The following is a 16,821-nucleotide window of genomic DNA, read 5'->3' as shown; positions in this document are numbered from 1 at the left end:
TAGAGAATTTGCACAATCGCTGGACTTGGCTGCCAGTAGGGCCACAGCCTGTCTGGGCCACAACCTTTGATTTCCATTGAGAGGAATGAGGGATTTGTCTTTACAAACAGGCTCTGGGTCTGCTGGTAGATTAGCACTGGGAGATAAAAGAAACAACGGGATGGATACCACTGATTGATGAATGGAAAGAGATATTTGCCTTTAAAAAAAAAATGTAGGTTTGCTGATAAATGAAACTGGATATTGAAAGAAGCAATGGGGACAAACTATGAATTCTATAAGAATTAAAAATTAAAACGGAGGGTTGTACATTAGAGGGGAATCTCAGGTATCAGGTGTTTGGGAAGTCTGTGCCTCTCAGGTACCTCAGCCCACGGGGAAAGAAAGAAGGAAATGCGGCCGGGAAATTGGGATAAAGAGGAGATGCGACCCAAAAACTGGAGAGACCCCAGGGGAATGTCCCATGGCCTCTCCCTTTATTCGAATAAAGTAAAAGGACTCCTCTGTCTCCTTTTTGGACATAAACCTCTGGCGTTTGTGGATTAATTTTCCTGACACTCCTGTCCAAGGGTGCTCAGACACCAGGGCTTTTCCTCGCTTTGCCTCACACGTTCTCCTTCTCTGTCTCCCAGGTTTTGCGGGCTCTGGGCCTGGCCGGGCGCTCCTGCGTGGCCGGCCCTGGCCCTCGGGGGGCTCCGTGAGGGCGGCCTGGGCCCCGCGGAGCTCCATGAGGGCGGCCCGGGCCCCGTGAGGGCGGCCAGGGTCCCGCGGAGCTCCGTAAGGGCGGCCAGGGCCCCGCGCAGCTCCGTAAGGGCGGCCCAGGCCCAGTGAGGGCGGCGGGGACCGTGGAGCTCCGTGGAGCTCCGTGAGGGCGGCCCGGGCTCCGTGAGGGCGGCCCAGGCCGGACCCGCCCCCGCGACCGGCGGGGCGAGGCGGGGCCGGGCCGGGCCAAGCCGCAGTGTCCGCCGGGGAGCAGCGGGGCTCGGATCGCCGCGGGCACGGCCGAGGTGCGGGCGGGAGCGGCGGGGCCCGGCAGCCAAACCCGCCGCGGGTGCGGGAGGGCGGTGCGGGAGCGCGGAGCTCCGTGCCGGGGGGATTTGGGATGGCGATGTCTCCCGCGGGGCCTGGCCGGGGATCAGCAGCTGGGTTGGGAGCGGAGCCTGCGGGCAGACGAGACTTCTCCTGGAGAAGTGGCGTTTGAAAGGCGCACGAACAGGCGGCCCTGGTGATGCTGTGGCTGCCCGGGACACGCGTGGCGGGGGCGGCGGGAGGGTCCGGGCCCCCACAGCGGGGTTGCAGAGACCAACCATTGTCATTGCCATCTTTGTTATTGCTGTTAGCCGTGTGTATCAGGCTGTTTGCAACCGGAGTGAGCCGTGCTGCTCGCGTGTTTGGGGTTTGTTTTGGCACTTTCTCTCCCGATTTTTTCTGTGCCCTTCCATTTTGTGCTGGGGCGGGTCCTGGGTATTGTGGGAGCCCGGAGAGGTCACAGGGCAGAGGGGGAAAATGGATGGATGTGGCAGAGCTCCAAAGCTGCTGCTGGACAGTGTCCCCTGGCAATGGCTTGGCATCATTCTTGGCTGTATTCTCAGCATAGCGTAGGGAAAAACGCTCCGACGCTGTGGATCTGTTTTTGTTGTGTGAAACACTGCGTGCTTTTTGCTGTGATACAAAGTTAAAAGTGGCAGGACAGTTCTGTTGTAATGTTTCAAAAGGATTGTTAAAATGAATAGAGCCAGTTACTGTCCGTTTCTGAGGAAAGTCTTCTCCAAGTCGCTGTTTGTCTTGGGAGCTGGACTGTAATGAGAGACGAGGCAAAGTTACATTGAATTAATTTCCCATGGTCCATAGACCCTGTGCTAAGCCCAGTGAGCCAAGCACTGTTTTAGAAAGGATAAAAGAGGGAGCAAAATCCCATCACCACAGCAGACAGGTCCAGGCAAGGCTAGCTTTGTTTTCAGTGGGCAAACAGCTGCTCACCTCCATCCTGCCCACTTCCTCACCGAGGACGTGCCTTCAGAGCAAGTCTTCCAATAATGCTCTTTGCTCATCAAGTTCTCCGTGTTTGGCAATAGCTGACTGTGCTGAAAGCAAGATGAGAGGTTGTTAAAACTGTAATCGAGTGAATATTAACATTTTTATTGCTATTGTTAAAATTATATCACAGAAAGTAAGTTCGCTGTAACAAAAATGTTAATTTATTTCGGTTTCTGGTGAAGCTAAGACATCCCAGCTGTATGGATTCCTAGTCACTGAGAGCATGGCTGAAGCACTTGGGGAGGCAAAAGCCTGGTTCTGTGCAGGGCAAAAATTGAATGTGCACGGGGATGTGCCTTTTTTTTTTTTTTAACCTGCATTCACTCCTCAGCACCTCTTAACTTTGTGGTGTTGATAAAAGGTAGTGCCTCCATAGGATTGTGGGTTTGGTACGGTCTCCTTGGAAAGAGACTTCATTAGTTGAAACCTCCCATGATAAAAGCAGAAATAGTCCTCTCCTTTTTGTCATTACAACTTAATCTTTGCCCGTGAGTCATGCTAAAAGCAATTGTTAAGAACAAGGTCTCAAAGGGGAAAAAAAATGCGTGTTCAACTCAGTTTGATCACAAGTTACTGCTGGGTAGGAAGGTACTGGTTAGTTTGAAAGCTGAAGTGCAATTATAATTGTGTCATTCTGCACACAAAAAGAGGTAGGCAATACTAATTTTCCTCTTTACATTCTTTAGCGTTCATAGCATTGTCACACACTCCTTCTATCCTAGTAACTGCTTAGGGAAATTTGCTAATTTAAACGAATTGGTTTAAAATTGGTCTAACTCCTTGTGTTATTTCAAAAGAGTACTAATTTCTGTGACTAAGTGTTGTTTCTGCAATTACATTCAATATTTTGGTAGTTTGTACCTTGACAGTTTAATAAGCACTTATAATGGAAGCAAAACATTATAATTTATCATCTTAATGTATTATATTATGCTATTGTGAAAAAAAAAAATAAAAGGGGGAAATTGTTTGAAAAGAAACTTTCCATGGTTGCAAAATCATGCTGTCATTGCAGTGATGCTAAAAAACAAGGGCTGTTAACACAGTGTTGTTGTCAGAACTTTGGATTGCAACGATTTTAGCTTTAACTAACTCTAATGTTTTTTAGTGGTCGTCAGTGAGAAGAGGAGAAATGGCCAAATCCACCCAGTTAATTGACAATGAAGTCTTCCGGGCTTATGCTACTTATGCAGGCATTGTTCTTATAAAAATGATGCTGATGAGTCTGATAACAGCATACTTCAGGATCACAAGGAAGGTAATCCTGTGGAAATGCTGCCTGGGAGAACAGACTGACATTTGTATTGAAATGCAGAGATATCACAGCTATGTCTCTTCAGCTTCCAAATACTGCTGCTGTTCACTTGCTTCCTCCTCTCTGTTCTGGAGAGATTCTGAGTTTGCTGCTCTGCTGGTCTCAATTGGATGAAGTTTTTAACCTAATTATGACACTAAATTATACATGCATTTGTCTCACTCTACTCTTCTAAAACATTTCTGTTATTTTTAAATAAGAGTTTTTCATAACTGTCATTTCCATTGTCTTCTGCAGAAAGCTCATGTCCAGGGTACCCCATTTATAAAGCAACAAAAGTGTGATATGGAGCCCTATTACATGAATAACCAACTGGTAGGGTCAGAAGAGGGGAATAGATTTTTATTCATCTGTAGCCCTTTCATCCAGTAATTAAAAAGCTTTTTGCATTCCCTAATAATTGTAGTGGGTAGGTCACTATCTGAAAAGAAATTACTGTTTTTCTAGAGTGAGAAGCACTCCAATTGAAAATTGGATTTTCAGTTTTGAAAATATCTTGAAACATTTGCAGGTATATGAAGATCTATGGTTTGATGTTTGGGTTAGATAAAAAATATGAAAGCTCCACTGAGGTTTACTAAATATTGTAGAAGCTGTGTCTACTTTAAAAGTGCTCATGGGAAATGTGTTGTGTTTGCCCTGTTCTTGATCTTTCCTAGCCATTTTCTCATGGCCTCTGTAGGAAACACTTGGTCCTGGGCTGAAAGAGCCCTGAGTGAGCCTCACATGGCTGTTTTTATAAGATTGCTTCTGCAAGACTCTGGGTGGTTCAAGGATTTTGGTGCAGTCCTTTTGTTGAAATGCTGCTTTTTGTCGCTGCTTGTTGCAGGAGAGCCCAGCTGAGCTGCTCTGTGGATCCAGGTGGATGCACATGACAATGGGGCCTTCAGTAATTTGGAGGGCTTGGTTTCATTGTGTTAGTAATACTACAAACAGAAAAAAATAGCAATTTTAATTTTCTATCTAATGTAGAAAAAAAATCTTGGAAGAAAAAGGAAAGGAGTGAAGTAAGAGAATGTAAAGTGTTGCTGATGATACTGTTAATGCACCTCTAGAATTCTGAGGCTGAGGATGTTTCACAAATAGGGATCAAGGCTGCCCTGGAAAGCAATCATGTAGCTCTCCTAAAATCAAAAGATTTTCTTGACTTATATCTTATATCTAGCCTGAGCAGTTCACAGAATGCATATGTTACTCATGTGTCAGCAGAGAAATCAACTGCAGTCTGCACTGCCTGAATTAAATGTTATTTTCAAGTAGTGTCTTGCAGTATTTTGAGGTAATAATGGGTCGTGTAAATGTAAAAATTTGTACCTAAGAGGAAAGGGAGACACTTCCTTGATCATAAATGAGAATGGGAATAATTGGATATTATTGCTGTGTAGACTTGTGTAGAAGGAAGGGATCCAAAAGCACTTTCAGATAATTTGTCAGGAATGGTGAAAAAGAGACTTGAGACCTTGTACCCCATAGGTGCCCGTGTTCAGTCATCCTGCTGCCTTCACTGCAGGCTTGTCCACCTCACAAAAGGCTTTACCTAAATGCAGGAATTTGTCAGCACACAAGCTGTGTGCAGGTTGGGCTGAAGAAAGCAGTAATGCAGTGAACAATTGTGTCATTCCCTGTGATTTTAACTGCAGGTGAGGAAAGTGAGGTTATGGAGGCTTTGGTAAAGAGTGGCCTTTATAGCAAGCTGCCTGGACTGGATAGAACATTTTGGCTGCTAATGTCACTTGTGTGCTTGTGTTTGGAACAGGCATTTGTCAACCCAGAAGATACAGAATCATTTGGAAAAGGGGAGAATGCTAAGAAATACCTGAGGACTGATCCAGATGTTGAACGTGTACGCAGGTAATACACAGGAACCTTTAAAAGTTATTTGAAATAACAGAATAATATTAAATCAAGGAATTAATACCACCCTGTTCTCTGTCAAGCCTGTGTGTGTTTCATGGTCCATTATGTAGCAATCTAATACATTAATTAGTTTAAATGAACAAACCATTCCACATTCAAATGTTCAGTGTGCATTCTAAAAACAATAAGCCACTGTCTGCTTATAACAGCAAACTCTTGGCTAGGGTCTTGTCTGCATGGGCAAAGTTGTGAGAACACTGTAAAATATGACCATAAGTTGATGTAGCTCATGGCAAAATTTTCTGTTTCCAAAATCATAAATTTTGGGATGCTGTTTGATACACCTGTGCTAACAAGGAAAGCTTTAATGGAATGCTTTCCATAGGATTATTCTTTGATGAAGCTAAATTGATTTTTATCACAAGAATGAACTCTTCTCATTTAAACCTCCATTAAGGAAGAACTTGAAAATATATACCAGTGCAGATTTAAGAACACTGCATCCTTGCAAATCATGGCTGTTGTTTCACAAAGCATATTTCTGTATGCCTCTTGTGGATTAAAATCTCAGAAAGAAGAGCCTAATCTAAGTGGGCTGTAAAGATGTTTTGCTCCTTCCTTCCCTGCCCCTGAGCAGTTCAGAGAATTGTTGCCTAATTTCATGGGTGTTACATAAAAGTGGAATCTTTCATGGTGAGGGGTAAATTGTAAGAGACCAGCTAAGTTGAGACTTAACTTTATGAGCCATTTAACTCAAATTGTTGTGGTAGAGAAATGATTACCACTTCAATCACTTTCACAGAACAGATTTTTAAAACAATTTATTAGCAAATCTTGTTTTGCTGTTTTGTGGAGTTTTTCAGACATCCCCAGACCTAGTAAGTCAGCTTGGTTCTAGTTACTGTGTTGGTGTTGCAGCATTCATATTTTCCTCCCAGCTGTGGTTCTTAGTGGAAGTTTTCTGTATTTTCTTCTGCAAGCTTCATGGCACCAGATAATGTCACATAAATTTAGCATGGCTTCTCTTTTATATAAGTGATTGGAATGTGTTCAGTTTATGGGGGAAAAAGATTTTTTTTTTCAAGAAAAAAGATTACTTTCCTCAGAGTACTTTTATGGGGAATTGGAATAAAAAATCTGGAGGGACATGTTTCCTTGTAATGATAAATATATTCTAAAAGCAGCTGCAAGACAGTGCCATGACCTGATTCCAGTTGGCTCTGAAATTTGACATCATTAGTAAGGCTTAGGCATTGTTTCAATCAGTAAATTAGGCTGGAAGTATAATTTATCTAAAGAGGTGTAGGGAGCTGGGAAGGTTTAGGAAGGGGTGTGAGAGAACACTTCAAGATATGGAGTTCAGTCTCAACACATTTTTAGTAAATTATATTATGGTTTCAAAATTTCAAACATTTTTTCAGCTATTTTAGTGCTCAAAGTGGAGAAAATGAACGAAAAGCGTAGCAGTCACACCTGTTAGATGTTCAAAAATAATCTTCTTCAAGATGATGGAACTTCATAAACGTTTGATGGAATGGTTCCTATGGAGGATATTTCATGTTTTCTTTATGGACAACACAGAGTGGATCTATGGGATTAGAATAGACAATCTTGGCCATGAACTGTAATAGTTTCAGTCACAGTTCTCCAGTTAATTGATGTTAATTGAGAGAGGCTCCAAGAAAACAGCTACCTCTCTTCTTCCCTGACTTTGCATGCCCAGGTGCACTCAGACACCTCATGTAAGTCCTTAATATTATCAAGATCCTAGGGAAAAACGAGTACCTTTCATACAGAAGATCAGAAGTTTAAAAATGTGGAGCAGCAGCAGCAGGAGACACCAGAGTGATGGCAGGTGAAGATGCCAGAATTGTTTTGGTAGCTGAATCAAATCCCCTCTGCAGAGGAAGCCAAGAGTTGTTGAATAGTATGGTCTGTAAGATGCTGAAAAATAATGAGGCTTGAAGTGGTTTATTCAGCAGAATGTAACACTTGAAAATAACTTTGCTTCTTTCTCCAGAGGCCACCTGAACGACCTGGAGAACATTGTCCCCTTTGTTGGCATTGGACTGCTGTATGCTCTGAGTGGCCCTGAGCTTTCCACGGCCCTGCTGCACTTCAGGATCTTCACTGGGGCTAGGATCCTTCACACTTTTGCCTACTTGATCCCCCTTCCCCAGCCTGGCAGAGGCTTGTCGTGGGCAGTTGGCTACTCAGTGACCTTCTCCATGGCCTACAAAGTCCTGAAGACAGCATGGCTCCTGTAGCAGAGCTGTCATTTCTGTGTCCCCTTTGACATTCCACACAAAGTTCCCAGCACTGTACCATGATGTCTTGAGTGAGCCATTGAGTCTTCTGTGGTAACTGGAATTCTTTTTTCTCTTTTTTTTTTTTTTTTTTTTTTTTTTTAACAAAACCTTTTTGTTCCTGTTCAGAAGTGTTTCTTTTTTGGAGGAAAAAGAACCCTTCTCCCTCTATTCCCTGTGCATGGGTTCCACTGCCAAATACTAGATTGGATGTTCCCTTTGCAATTTGTCAAGTGCTTACAATTCTAAACATGAGATGATGCTGTATTGATAGAGTGTTTGATAATTTTCTACAGATGCACTATTTTTGGCTGTAGCTCTGAAGTCTAAATCAATAAAGACAAGATTTAAAAAAAAGCCTGTTTGTATTTTTGTTTTCATTTTGACTCTTCTCACTGCAGCCAGCAAATAGCATGTCACTATGTATCAGGAAGAGATTCCAATCATACAGTTCTCTGAAGAAAGCTTACCTTAATAATAAGATATAACCAGTAATGCTAGCCTTGTTCTAAAAAAAATCTTTGATGAAAATGTTTGTATAATCCACTTTGGGATTAAAAAATTTAAACTGTTGCAGCTCCATTTCTTTCAGTTGAATAGATTAAAAAGAAAGAAAATATTTGTGCTAAATTCTGTTTGGAGACCGGTAAAAATTTGAAGTAATTATTTTTGTTAGGGCTCCTGCAAATGTAATTTTTATGACTGGATAAAGTGCAGACCTTTTGTAGAGGAATTTTTTTTTTTTCATTTTTGAATAAATTCAGCATAAAATGAGTGACACTTGCAAATGTAGCTATCAAGTAATTCAGATGCACATATATAATTAGTTTGTGTGTCATATTGTCATAAATATGTTTCTGATAGGAAATTTTGCTCTTTGCTTACATCTTCCTATGATGTGTTAATTTGAAATACATTCTTTTAAAGAATTTTCTCTGCCTTTTCTTTGTTTGGTTGGTTATTTTGGGGTTCTTCAGTAGCTCTGGCTTAAATAAATATCACGAGATTTCAAGTGACCCCGAAATGTTTTTATTTGCAGTGTGCTGGTCATTGAGAAGTTTTAAACGGCAGAAGTCACCACCTTTGTTTTTTTTTTCCTAGCCCAGAAGTTGTGCCCCTAAGGGATGGCCCAGAGAGGAGCTGGAGAGTTCTCACTGCTGCTTCCACATGTCAAAGATTTTGTTTGGCTTTTTGTATGGGAGTTGTTGAACTGCAAGAAATAAAACTAGAGGGCTTTCCTACATACCCACAGTTGTGAGGTGGGAGCTGGGGCAGTGTTATGTTAGGCTGCAACTCAAAAGGGTGGCAGGAGGAATGGGGAAGAATTCAGAGAGAATGGTTTAATCCAAAGAGGATTTTTATTGCAATTTAAAGAAGAGAGGGTGGATCTTGAAATCAAGAAGTTAACGTTGATTTACCAAAAGTTAAATCTAACTAATGAGTAAAATAACAAAGAGCTGGATCCTCTAGAAGGAGGATGAGAGGAGATGATTGAAAGTTGAACATTGGAGAAATTCAACTCCTAACATGGCAGACTAAGCTCACAGCAGCAACTCTGGGTTAGCAGAGGCTCCAACAGGAAACATGGGAACATTTTGTGTTTCTTCACCACTTCCAGCCTGTGCTCTTTTCCTCCTGTTCCTTCTTCCTCTGTTAGGTTTTATGAGATCTTGAGAGTCTTGGATGACATTGCTGTAACCAAAGCCACCAGCTCTTCTGGTTTGAAAGGACCAGTGATGGAGGGTGGAGGAGCAAGGCTGCAGCCTGGAGCTGTGTCCCAAACCAGCCATTGTCACAGCCAGCCTGCGGCTCCTTTGGCTTCCTTCTATCATGATAACAGCATCTAAAGCTCTATTTCCTCCTCACTACTTTGTAGCTTTCCTCTTCCTCCCAGCTGTGTGTCTGTCCATCCATTTAGAACAAAGGGAGTGTGCAGAGGGCCCTGTTTGAAATGCAGCAGCAGCAGTGAGTCCTCTCCTTGAGCATGGAAAAAGCTCTTCAGACAAGCCTGCTTGTCCATGCCAGGCCTATTCCAGCTCCTTTTGCATCAAGTTTCTGTACAGAAATCTCGTTCCTGGGGACTGTCTTTAACTCTGTGATCTTGTATTTGAAACAAAACTGGTTTTAAATCCCTTCCATTTGCTCAGTGGTTTCAAAGCCCAGAACATACACTTGCTATGTGCTGAGAAGTAGAAAAGATAAATGGAAACCCTTAGAAATACCTAGAGTGATTCAATATTATTCTGTGTTTCTCTTGCATTTATTTTAAACCTATATTTTATTTTCCTTTGCTCCCACAAATACCATCTGTGCATCTGGGTGGGGTATGTGCTCAATCTGGGAAATGTGCCTTACCAGATTCTGTCAAACACTGACTGCCAGCTCCATAAAAACTGTGTTGGAGTGGTCCTTGTCACACAGCTCTTGCATTTCTCTGGTCCCTGCCCTGTAGAGGTGCACTGTGCCTGTTGTACAGGTGTACATTTTGAAAGGTTAGCATATTTCAGGAGAGCTAGCAAAGGAGAAGGAGAGTGTTAGTTGAATTTATTACTCAGCTAAACTGAATTTTCACCTTTTAAAACATGTACATGAATTTCAGACTGCTAGTATCAGGTTCTCTTGCAAAATCATCAGAAGAACTGAATGTTTCTCTTTGACCTGGTGGAAGTACAGGAAGGGCTGCTCTGTGGGAGCCATGTGAAAACAGGTCAGACCATCAACTTCTGTGCTTTATTTCTGTTCATTATTCCCCTAACTCTCACCACCAGGCTTGGACAGCTGGAGAAACTACTGGATTTCTTCTCTCTGCTCATCACTCCTGGCATTTTGTGTTCTTCTCCCATGTACATTGTGTGTCTTTGTTGTGGCTCAGTTGACCACGAAGCACCTCAAAATGCCATAATAAAATAAATAAAATGACATAATCTAGTTAGCTGAGTTCATCTCTGAGGGAATTTCTTGGGCTGCTTTGTTTTCAGAAGTGTAAACCTGAGGAGCAAGTCCTCAGTTTAGTTTTTGTTTGTGTGGGTAAATGCTTACAAGCCTTTGGGAAAAATGACTTTGTGCTGGTTTTTCCTGGCTGCAGACACGTGCACTGAAGGCACTGAATTGTTGAGAGAGATGATGGCTGGTGAAGAACTCTGAGCTAGGACTTGCTGTTTGATCATGACTTTTTGTCCTGTCACAATGAAGAAAGTGTTTAAAACTATAAATGATACATTAAACATTTCCTGGAATTTTCAGAAACAAGTGCATGTCTGAGTTTCACTGCCTTCGAGGTATTTATTTCAAGAAGCTGGGTCAATGTTTCTGTAAGTGATGGAATTGCTTGTCATCAAAATACAGAAGAAGAAAAGCCTGGGCTCTTAACTCAAATCACTCTGGGGTTTGGAAAAATTCTATTTACCTGAAGCCAATTATTGCTCAGCTGTGTCTATTCCTGGTTATTTACAGAAACAAATTCAATCTAGATTTTTTAATGGAAAATGCTTGTAATGTATGTCTTTTCTAAGAGCAAAAAAGAAGAAGCAGAACTTTTAGAATACAGTTTTTAAAGTGTTGTCTGTCATTATTCAAGCTAATGGAGTTTTCATTTCAAGGTTGAAGATTAAGAACTTTTCTCTTTTCCAAATGTTGTTCTGCCAACTGAGATGGCACCGAGTGCTCTCTGAAAGGTTGTATTGACATGTGTTAAAATACTCTCATGATTAAATATCTCTGGCTGTTGGACACTTAGAAATGTAATACCTCTTTGTGATTCACTTTAAGTGATATTCAGGCTTCCAAATCTTGATTAGTGACTCCCAGTCATAGATTCTGAAGGCTAAAATGGATCATTAGCTCCTTCAGCCTGACCTCTAGTGGAAAAGATGCCATGGGATGGCTGCCCTTCTGCTGTTAGTTCAGTCCCAGCATGACTTCCAGAAAGGTGTGTGATCCTCATTCATTGGGAAAACAGGCATTGATTCACTCTTTTCTGTGCCATTGGTTCTCTCTGGTGTATATGTACACTAAACTGAGGTTTTAAACACACCACAGCTCGTTTTTGTTAGCTTTGTTAGGTTTTTGTTGGGTTTTTTATTTTTTATTTTGATTGAGGCAGTTCTTATTACATTATTACAGTGCAAGGTGGAATATGAAATATTTTATTCAGGATTTTTTCTCCTACAAAGCACTCTGCTCCAATTTAGCAGTGACCATGTAATCTCCACAGCTGAATGCTTTGACACCTGGTTCTTTGCTGGTGGGCCCTGGTGTGCATCACCACTGACAGCATCATTCTTTTATTTTTTGTTCTCACACGTGGGAGAACTTGGAGAGAGCTTAAGAAGAGGAAGTTCCAAGGAACCTGCCTTTTTACTATAAAAAAAGATATTTTATAAAGAGACAAAAAGAAGACTGTTTGCTCCATGGGTACTGCTTGTCCAGTGAGGGGGAATAAATTCAGAAGGTAGTGTCAGTCCTGTAGAAAAAATGAGAATAAAGAAAAGAGAGAACTGAAAGGAAGGAAATGATAGCTTAGAACAGCATGAGGGAGCAAAGTGGATGAAGAGTGGTAGCTGAAGTGTGGTAAGAGAGGCAGGTATCTTTCTGCTTTATAAAATTGCTTTCCTATCTCTTTAAAGCAAGTTCATTTCTAAGAATGTTTTTCTTTGTGTATCCAGTCATTAAATATCAGCAAAGAGGATTATAAATACCTCAAATCAGGATGGAGAAGAGCCATGGGCTGTGTAGCTAATTCTGTTTAATCAGATGCCTTAAGGCACCTGTGGCACACAGAGCACTGCAGTGGGAGATGACATTGTGTGACCATAAAACTGCCCCCAAAATGACATCACACCTGCAGCAGGGAAAGGATCATTATTTCCTTTTTTTTTTTTTTTTTTTTTGCCTGGAGAGTCTTAGATGGCACTTGCTTTCAAATTTACCTAAAACAATTCCTTTTCACTACAATGCTTTCATGGAAACCAGAAAGGACCTTCAGAAGGGGGAGTTTGGGAGCTCAGCTCTGGAGGTTGTCTCACATTTCTTGGAAGAATTTCTGAGCATCATCTCTCACCCTCACTGTAGGAGCTGTAGGGATTAGTGCACGTGGAATTGCCACAGAAGTGCTCAAGGTAGGTTTAAAATTCTTAATCTCCAAGTATCTAAGAGATCTAAATAATTGCTATAAAGGTAGAACTTAATCTGCTTCCTCTTCTGATAGAAAGTGACACTAAAACCTCAATTTTCCTTAAAGAGCCTGCAGTTATGTGTGCATGACTGCCTCATTTCTTTAATGCTGGCAACTAAACAGTGCAAAGTTGTTTTCTGTGGGATTTTCACATCCAAGCAGGTGTGGTCCATCTTGCATTTCTCAGGGAGCAGGGCTGGCAGCTCCCATACAGGTCATGTGAGAGCTCTTTCTGTACTCTTGAAGGGCTGTTTCCACAAGAACCAGTTTTTTGTGAATATTCTGCTACTAAAGCTCCTTGGGACCATGAAGCTCAGGAGCTTTTGTTGTCTCTTTTTAGCAATTTGGGGTTTGCTGTTCATCTCTCCTTGTCTTCTGCTGCTCTGCCTCGTTAGCTTTATTCCACTAATTTTTTTTTATGAGTGCTTCGTGGTGATTGTAATGGAATATTCACTGCTAATAAAAGTGATAAACACTAAATTTTACCATTTGCTCACCGGGTGAGAGTTCAGAAGTTTTGTCAGACTGAAATTGGTTTTGATGCTCGGCCCTTGGGTGGAGTTTGATGTACCTATTTTCAAGGTAAATGAAATTAGTTCTGCAAGGTTCTCTTGGTTTTCCTGGGATTATTTTGCAAGTGAAAGCCAGGGTACAGTTTCCTTATTTGAATCTGGGGTTCAGTGGCAGTGTTGTTTGGTTATGGTACTTTCATTTAGATTCAGTTCATTTAGAGGAATCCAACACTCCTCAAACAAATCAGTCTCACAGTTACTCCCACTGTAAGTGGCGATGTGTTAGAAAATAATAAAATAGCTGGATTTTTTTTCCTTTCTGTTATTTTGGACTTACCTTCAACCTTTCCTCATTCCCGATGAGAAACCAGCAGTTATCTCAGATCCATGGGCATGGCAGTAGGTTTTTCGTCCCTCTCCTCATTCTTAATTTTGTGCGTGGTGCCACTAGATGTCCCTCTTTGGCTTTTTTTTATTAGATTTCAGGACTCGACCTGTGAAGAATAAAGTAGCTGCGCTCTGCATCTCTGGTAGATTAAGTTGTAAAGGGAAAATATTTTGCTAGATTTAAAGAAGACATTTATAATAGATATTAAGACAAAAGAGTTTCTCTGTACAGTAAATTTCTACTAAAAAAAACTTTATGGAAAAAGTGACCTTTGTGAAAACAGAATATGTAACCTGTGGCTGAAGCATTAGAATGTTTTGTATTGTTTTTCTTTTCTAAATTAACAAGGCACCAGGTAACTGCAACATCTGAATTCTTTTACCAAGGTTCCTAGAGAACAAAGCCATTTTTATTTTAATTGTTTGCTATTGGTTTTGATATGTAAACACATTTTACCATTTGTATTTAGCAGTAGAGTAAACTGAACGGGACTGAGGCCGTTCAAAAACTTGAAGTGAGTAAAGAAGCAGAAATAAAACTCGGAAGCTGTGTCTGTCTGCCACAATATACAGAGGGGAGGCTCAGCACAAATGGTTTACTTCAAATTACCTTGATAGTTAGAAAATTTGACTTGGGAATTTAAAGGTGCTGTAAAAAATGTTGCTTGTATTTGAAAAAAAAAACTGGGATGCCCTATAAAGCAGTGTGTGCACAGCAGATTTACTTGTCACACAAAATGCCAGGGAAGTGGTGGGGGGCATCTTTGAGTGATCCACTTGGCACAGAGGTGGAGTACAGTGTCAGCATAATGAATAGGAACTTGCTTGGTGGATGGAAAATATTTTAAATTGAGTTTTTATTTAATGGATTTGAACTTTTCATGCCCAATTACCTTTTTGCTGAAAGAGAACAATAATAATAATAATAATAATAAAGTGCAAAGGTTCAGTTTCATTCTAGAAATGGGGAAATGTGTTTGGAGAGCTGTCAAAAGGCACAGTCAGATCTCAGGAGCATGGAGCAAGGTAGCTAATGCTCTGGAGTGAATGCCCATCACCTCCTTTTGTGGCTTTATGTGTCCTTGTCAATGGTAATGTGGCACAATGGGATGAGTCATGTACAGGGACAGATGGCAGCAAAGAGTTGGTTAAGGTCAAAGAAGTAATGTCCTTGCAAAGGGGTTTTTATTATTTCTTTAATTTCTCCAGTTAAGTCTTGTAGGTGCGTGAATTATGAAGGAATCCACCCTCGAATACAAGCTAGCAGGATTTAGGGAAACTATTCCAGGATATACATAAAAAAATCCTTCCCAAAGAAACTTTAATGCATCCTATAGCAGGAATGTAAGAAGGGCCAAGTAAAGCAGAAATCCCCGTGCAATTATTTTCCTTGTGAAATAAAAACCTATAGGTCTTTCCCTTTTGAAATAACAGCCTGTCCTTGGTGAGCTTCCATTGTAGGAATTGATCTACAGGTACATCACTGAAGGGAAGGTTACTCCTGAGGTGTTTAAGTGCACTAAATAAAAGTGTATTTTAGTGAGCGTGCATAATGAAAGAGGACACTGTATGTAAATTGTTAATTAATTAGTTAATTCTCATTGCTATGATATCTGGATACAATGTATTGACTACAGACCTAATTCAGCAACTGAGCAGAGCTGCTCCCACTGCCTTTCACAGCCTTTGTGCCTCGACAAACAGTCTCAACAATGTTCCATTCATTTAACTAAGTATGTGCAGAATACAGCCTGCACTAAAATATTTACTGCCAGCAACAGCGTCCAAAGAAAACACCGGATTTTGTAAAATTTCAGAGGATGCCACCTGACTTCAGCTTTACCTCTGCTGTCAGCACTCCTAGAAGTGGCTGCTCCATTGTTTACATATTCTTGATCCCAGCAAGAGCTTTATTGATGCTTGGCCTTTGCCTTGGCGTTACTGATGGCTCATATGGTGCAATCCTCAGCAGGGGAGTGAGAGAGCACCACTTTAAAACAGACCCTGCTGCCCATGTGCTGCTGCTTTTGTTCCCTGCCCTGCTAAAAGGGCCACTGTCAACTTGAAATCTGCTCAATTAAAAACGAACAGGCTAAGAGGACACGTCCCCAAGTCCTTGCACCGGTTTCTGTGGGATTGCAATCAAGGGTATCGTGTTTTCCTCATCCTTGTTGGTGTTTTTTGTTGTTGTTGTTGTTTTTTTGTTTGTTTGTTTGTTTTTTCTGTGCTGTGAAAGCAAACAACTTCACTGACATGGAAATGGAAGAGTGGATATGGCCAAACCACAAGCACACAAAGTAAATAATCCACATGTGTTTTGTACGTTTCAGAATGTGGGAATAAAAGGTATTTTTCCTTTAAGTCTTTCAGTTGCTACATTTTTGTTCTGAAAATTTGCATGGAGTGAACTCAGCTGTAGGACAGACAAAGTGAGTGGATTTTATGGCAACCCCTAAAAACAGTAATTTTAGAAACTGAATAAAGCTTGTTAGATATGAATAAACATTTTAAACATAGTTTTTGAAACAATTTTTAAAAGAGTAATTAAGTTTCTCTGATTTGAGAAATCAAAATATTTTCTTTTGTAAAACATGACATTTTAATATTTTTACAATGGATAGATTTCACAACACAACTTGTGGACAGTGCATATCACACTCCCTCAAAATCAGGGATATCAATGCAGAAGATACCAACTACTCACTCACACTGAGAGCCCCATCACACAGCTCAAATCATTTTTCAACTGCTAATTTAACTGTTCCTCTTTAAAACAGAGGGAGGAGAAAATTCACGATCAAACTGGAAGTATTAAAGTGAGACCAGCAAACGTGCCAGAGAATGATCTGAGATTCTCTTATTCTCCAAGGTGAGGGCAACACAAAGTCCTGCAGCCCTGGCAGAGGCAGCTGATGGAGTGTTTAATGATGCAATACTTTTTTTAGTAATGTGTCTCATTTGGACACCACAGCACATCCTGTTTATATTTCATCTCCTTTCCCTGGTATTTTATCTATGTCCACCGTGCTCGCATTTTGACCCAAGGGACTTTTATTTTAATCATTTGCTCTTCCTACCTGAACTTTCTTCTACATACTTAATATTACTTTACTTGGGACTTGAACATATGGAACAGATATTTTTAATTCTCACAGTTAACGCTTGACTGCTTAAAAGATATATTTTTCCACTTTCAAAGAAAGCATTTAAAATCTCCTATATTATGCTTGCTAC

At 41.0% G+C, this 16,821-nt stretch overlaps 1 protein-coding gene across 1 annotated transcript; it reads left to right on the top strand.

Annotated features, from left to right (window-relative positions):
- The first annotated feature begins 898 nt into the window (after positions 1-898).
- On the top strand, positions 899-7,872 carry MGST1 (microsomal glutathione S-transferase 1). The gene is made up of 4 exons (XM_014870068.2): positions 899-1,007; positions 3,146-3,295; positions 5,109-5,203; positions 7,230-7,872. Exons 2-4 carry the CDS (start codon positions 3,170-3,172, stop codon positions 7,474-7,476), a joined length of 468 nt encoding a protein of 155 aa, XP_014725554.1. The 5' UTR covers positions 899-1,007; positions 3,146-3,169; the 3' UTR covers positions 7,477-7,872.
- The last annotated feature ends 8,949 nt before the right edge of the window (positions 7,873-16,821 follow it).

The sequence above is a fragment of the Sturnus vulgaris genome, chromosome 5 (assembly GCF_052056855.1).
Source record: "Sturnus vulgaris isolate bStuVul1 chromosome 5, bStuVul1.hap1, whole genome shotgun sequence".
NCBI classification, from domain to species: domain Eukaryota; kingdom Metazoa; phylum Chordata; class Aves; order Passeriformes; family Sturnidae; genus Sturnus; species Sturnus vulgaris.
The sequence above is the reverse complement of the archived record's forward strand: the minus strand, read 5'-3'. Positions and strand labels throughout refer to the sequence as shown.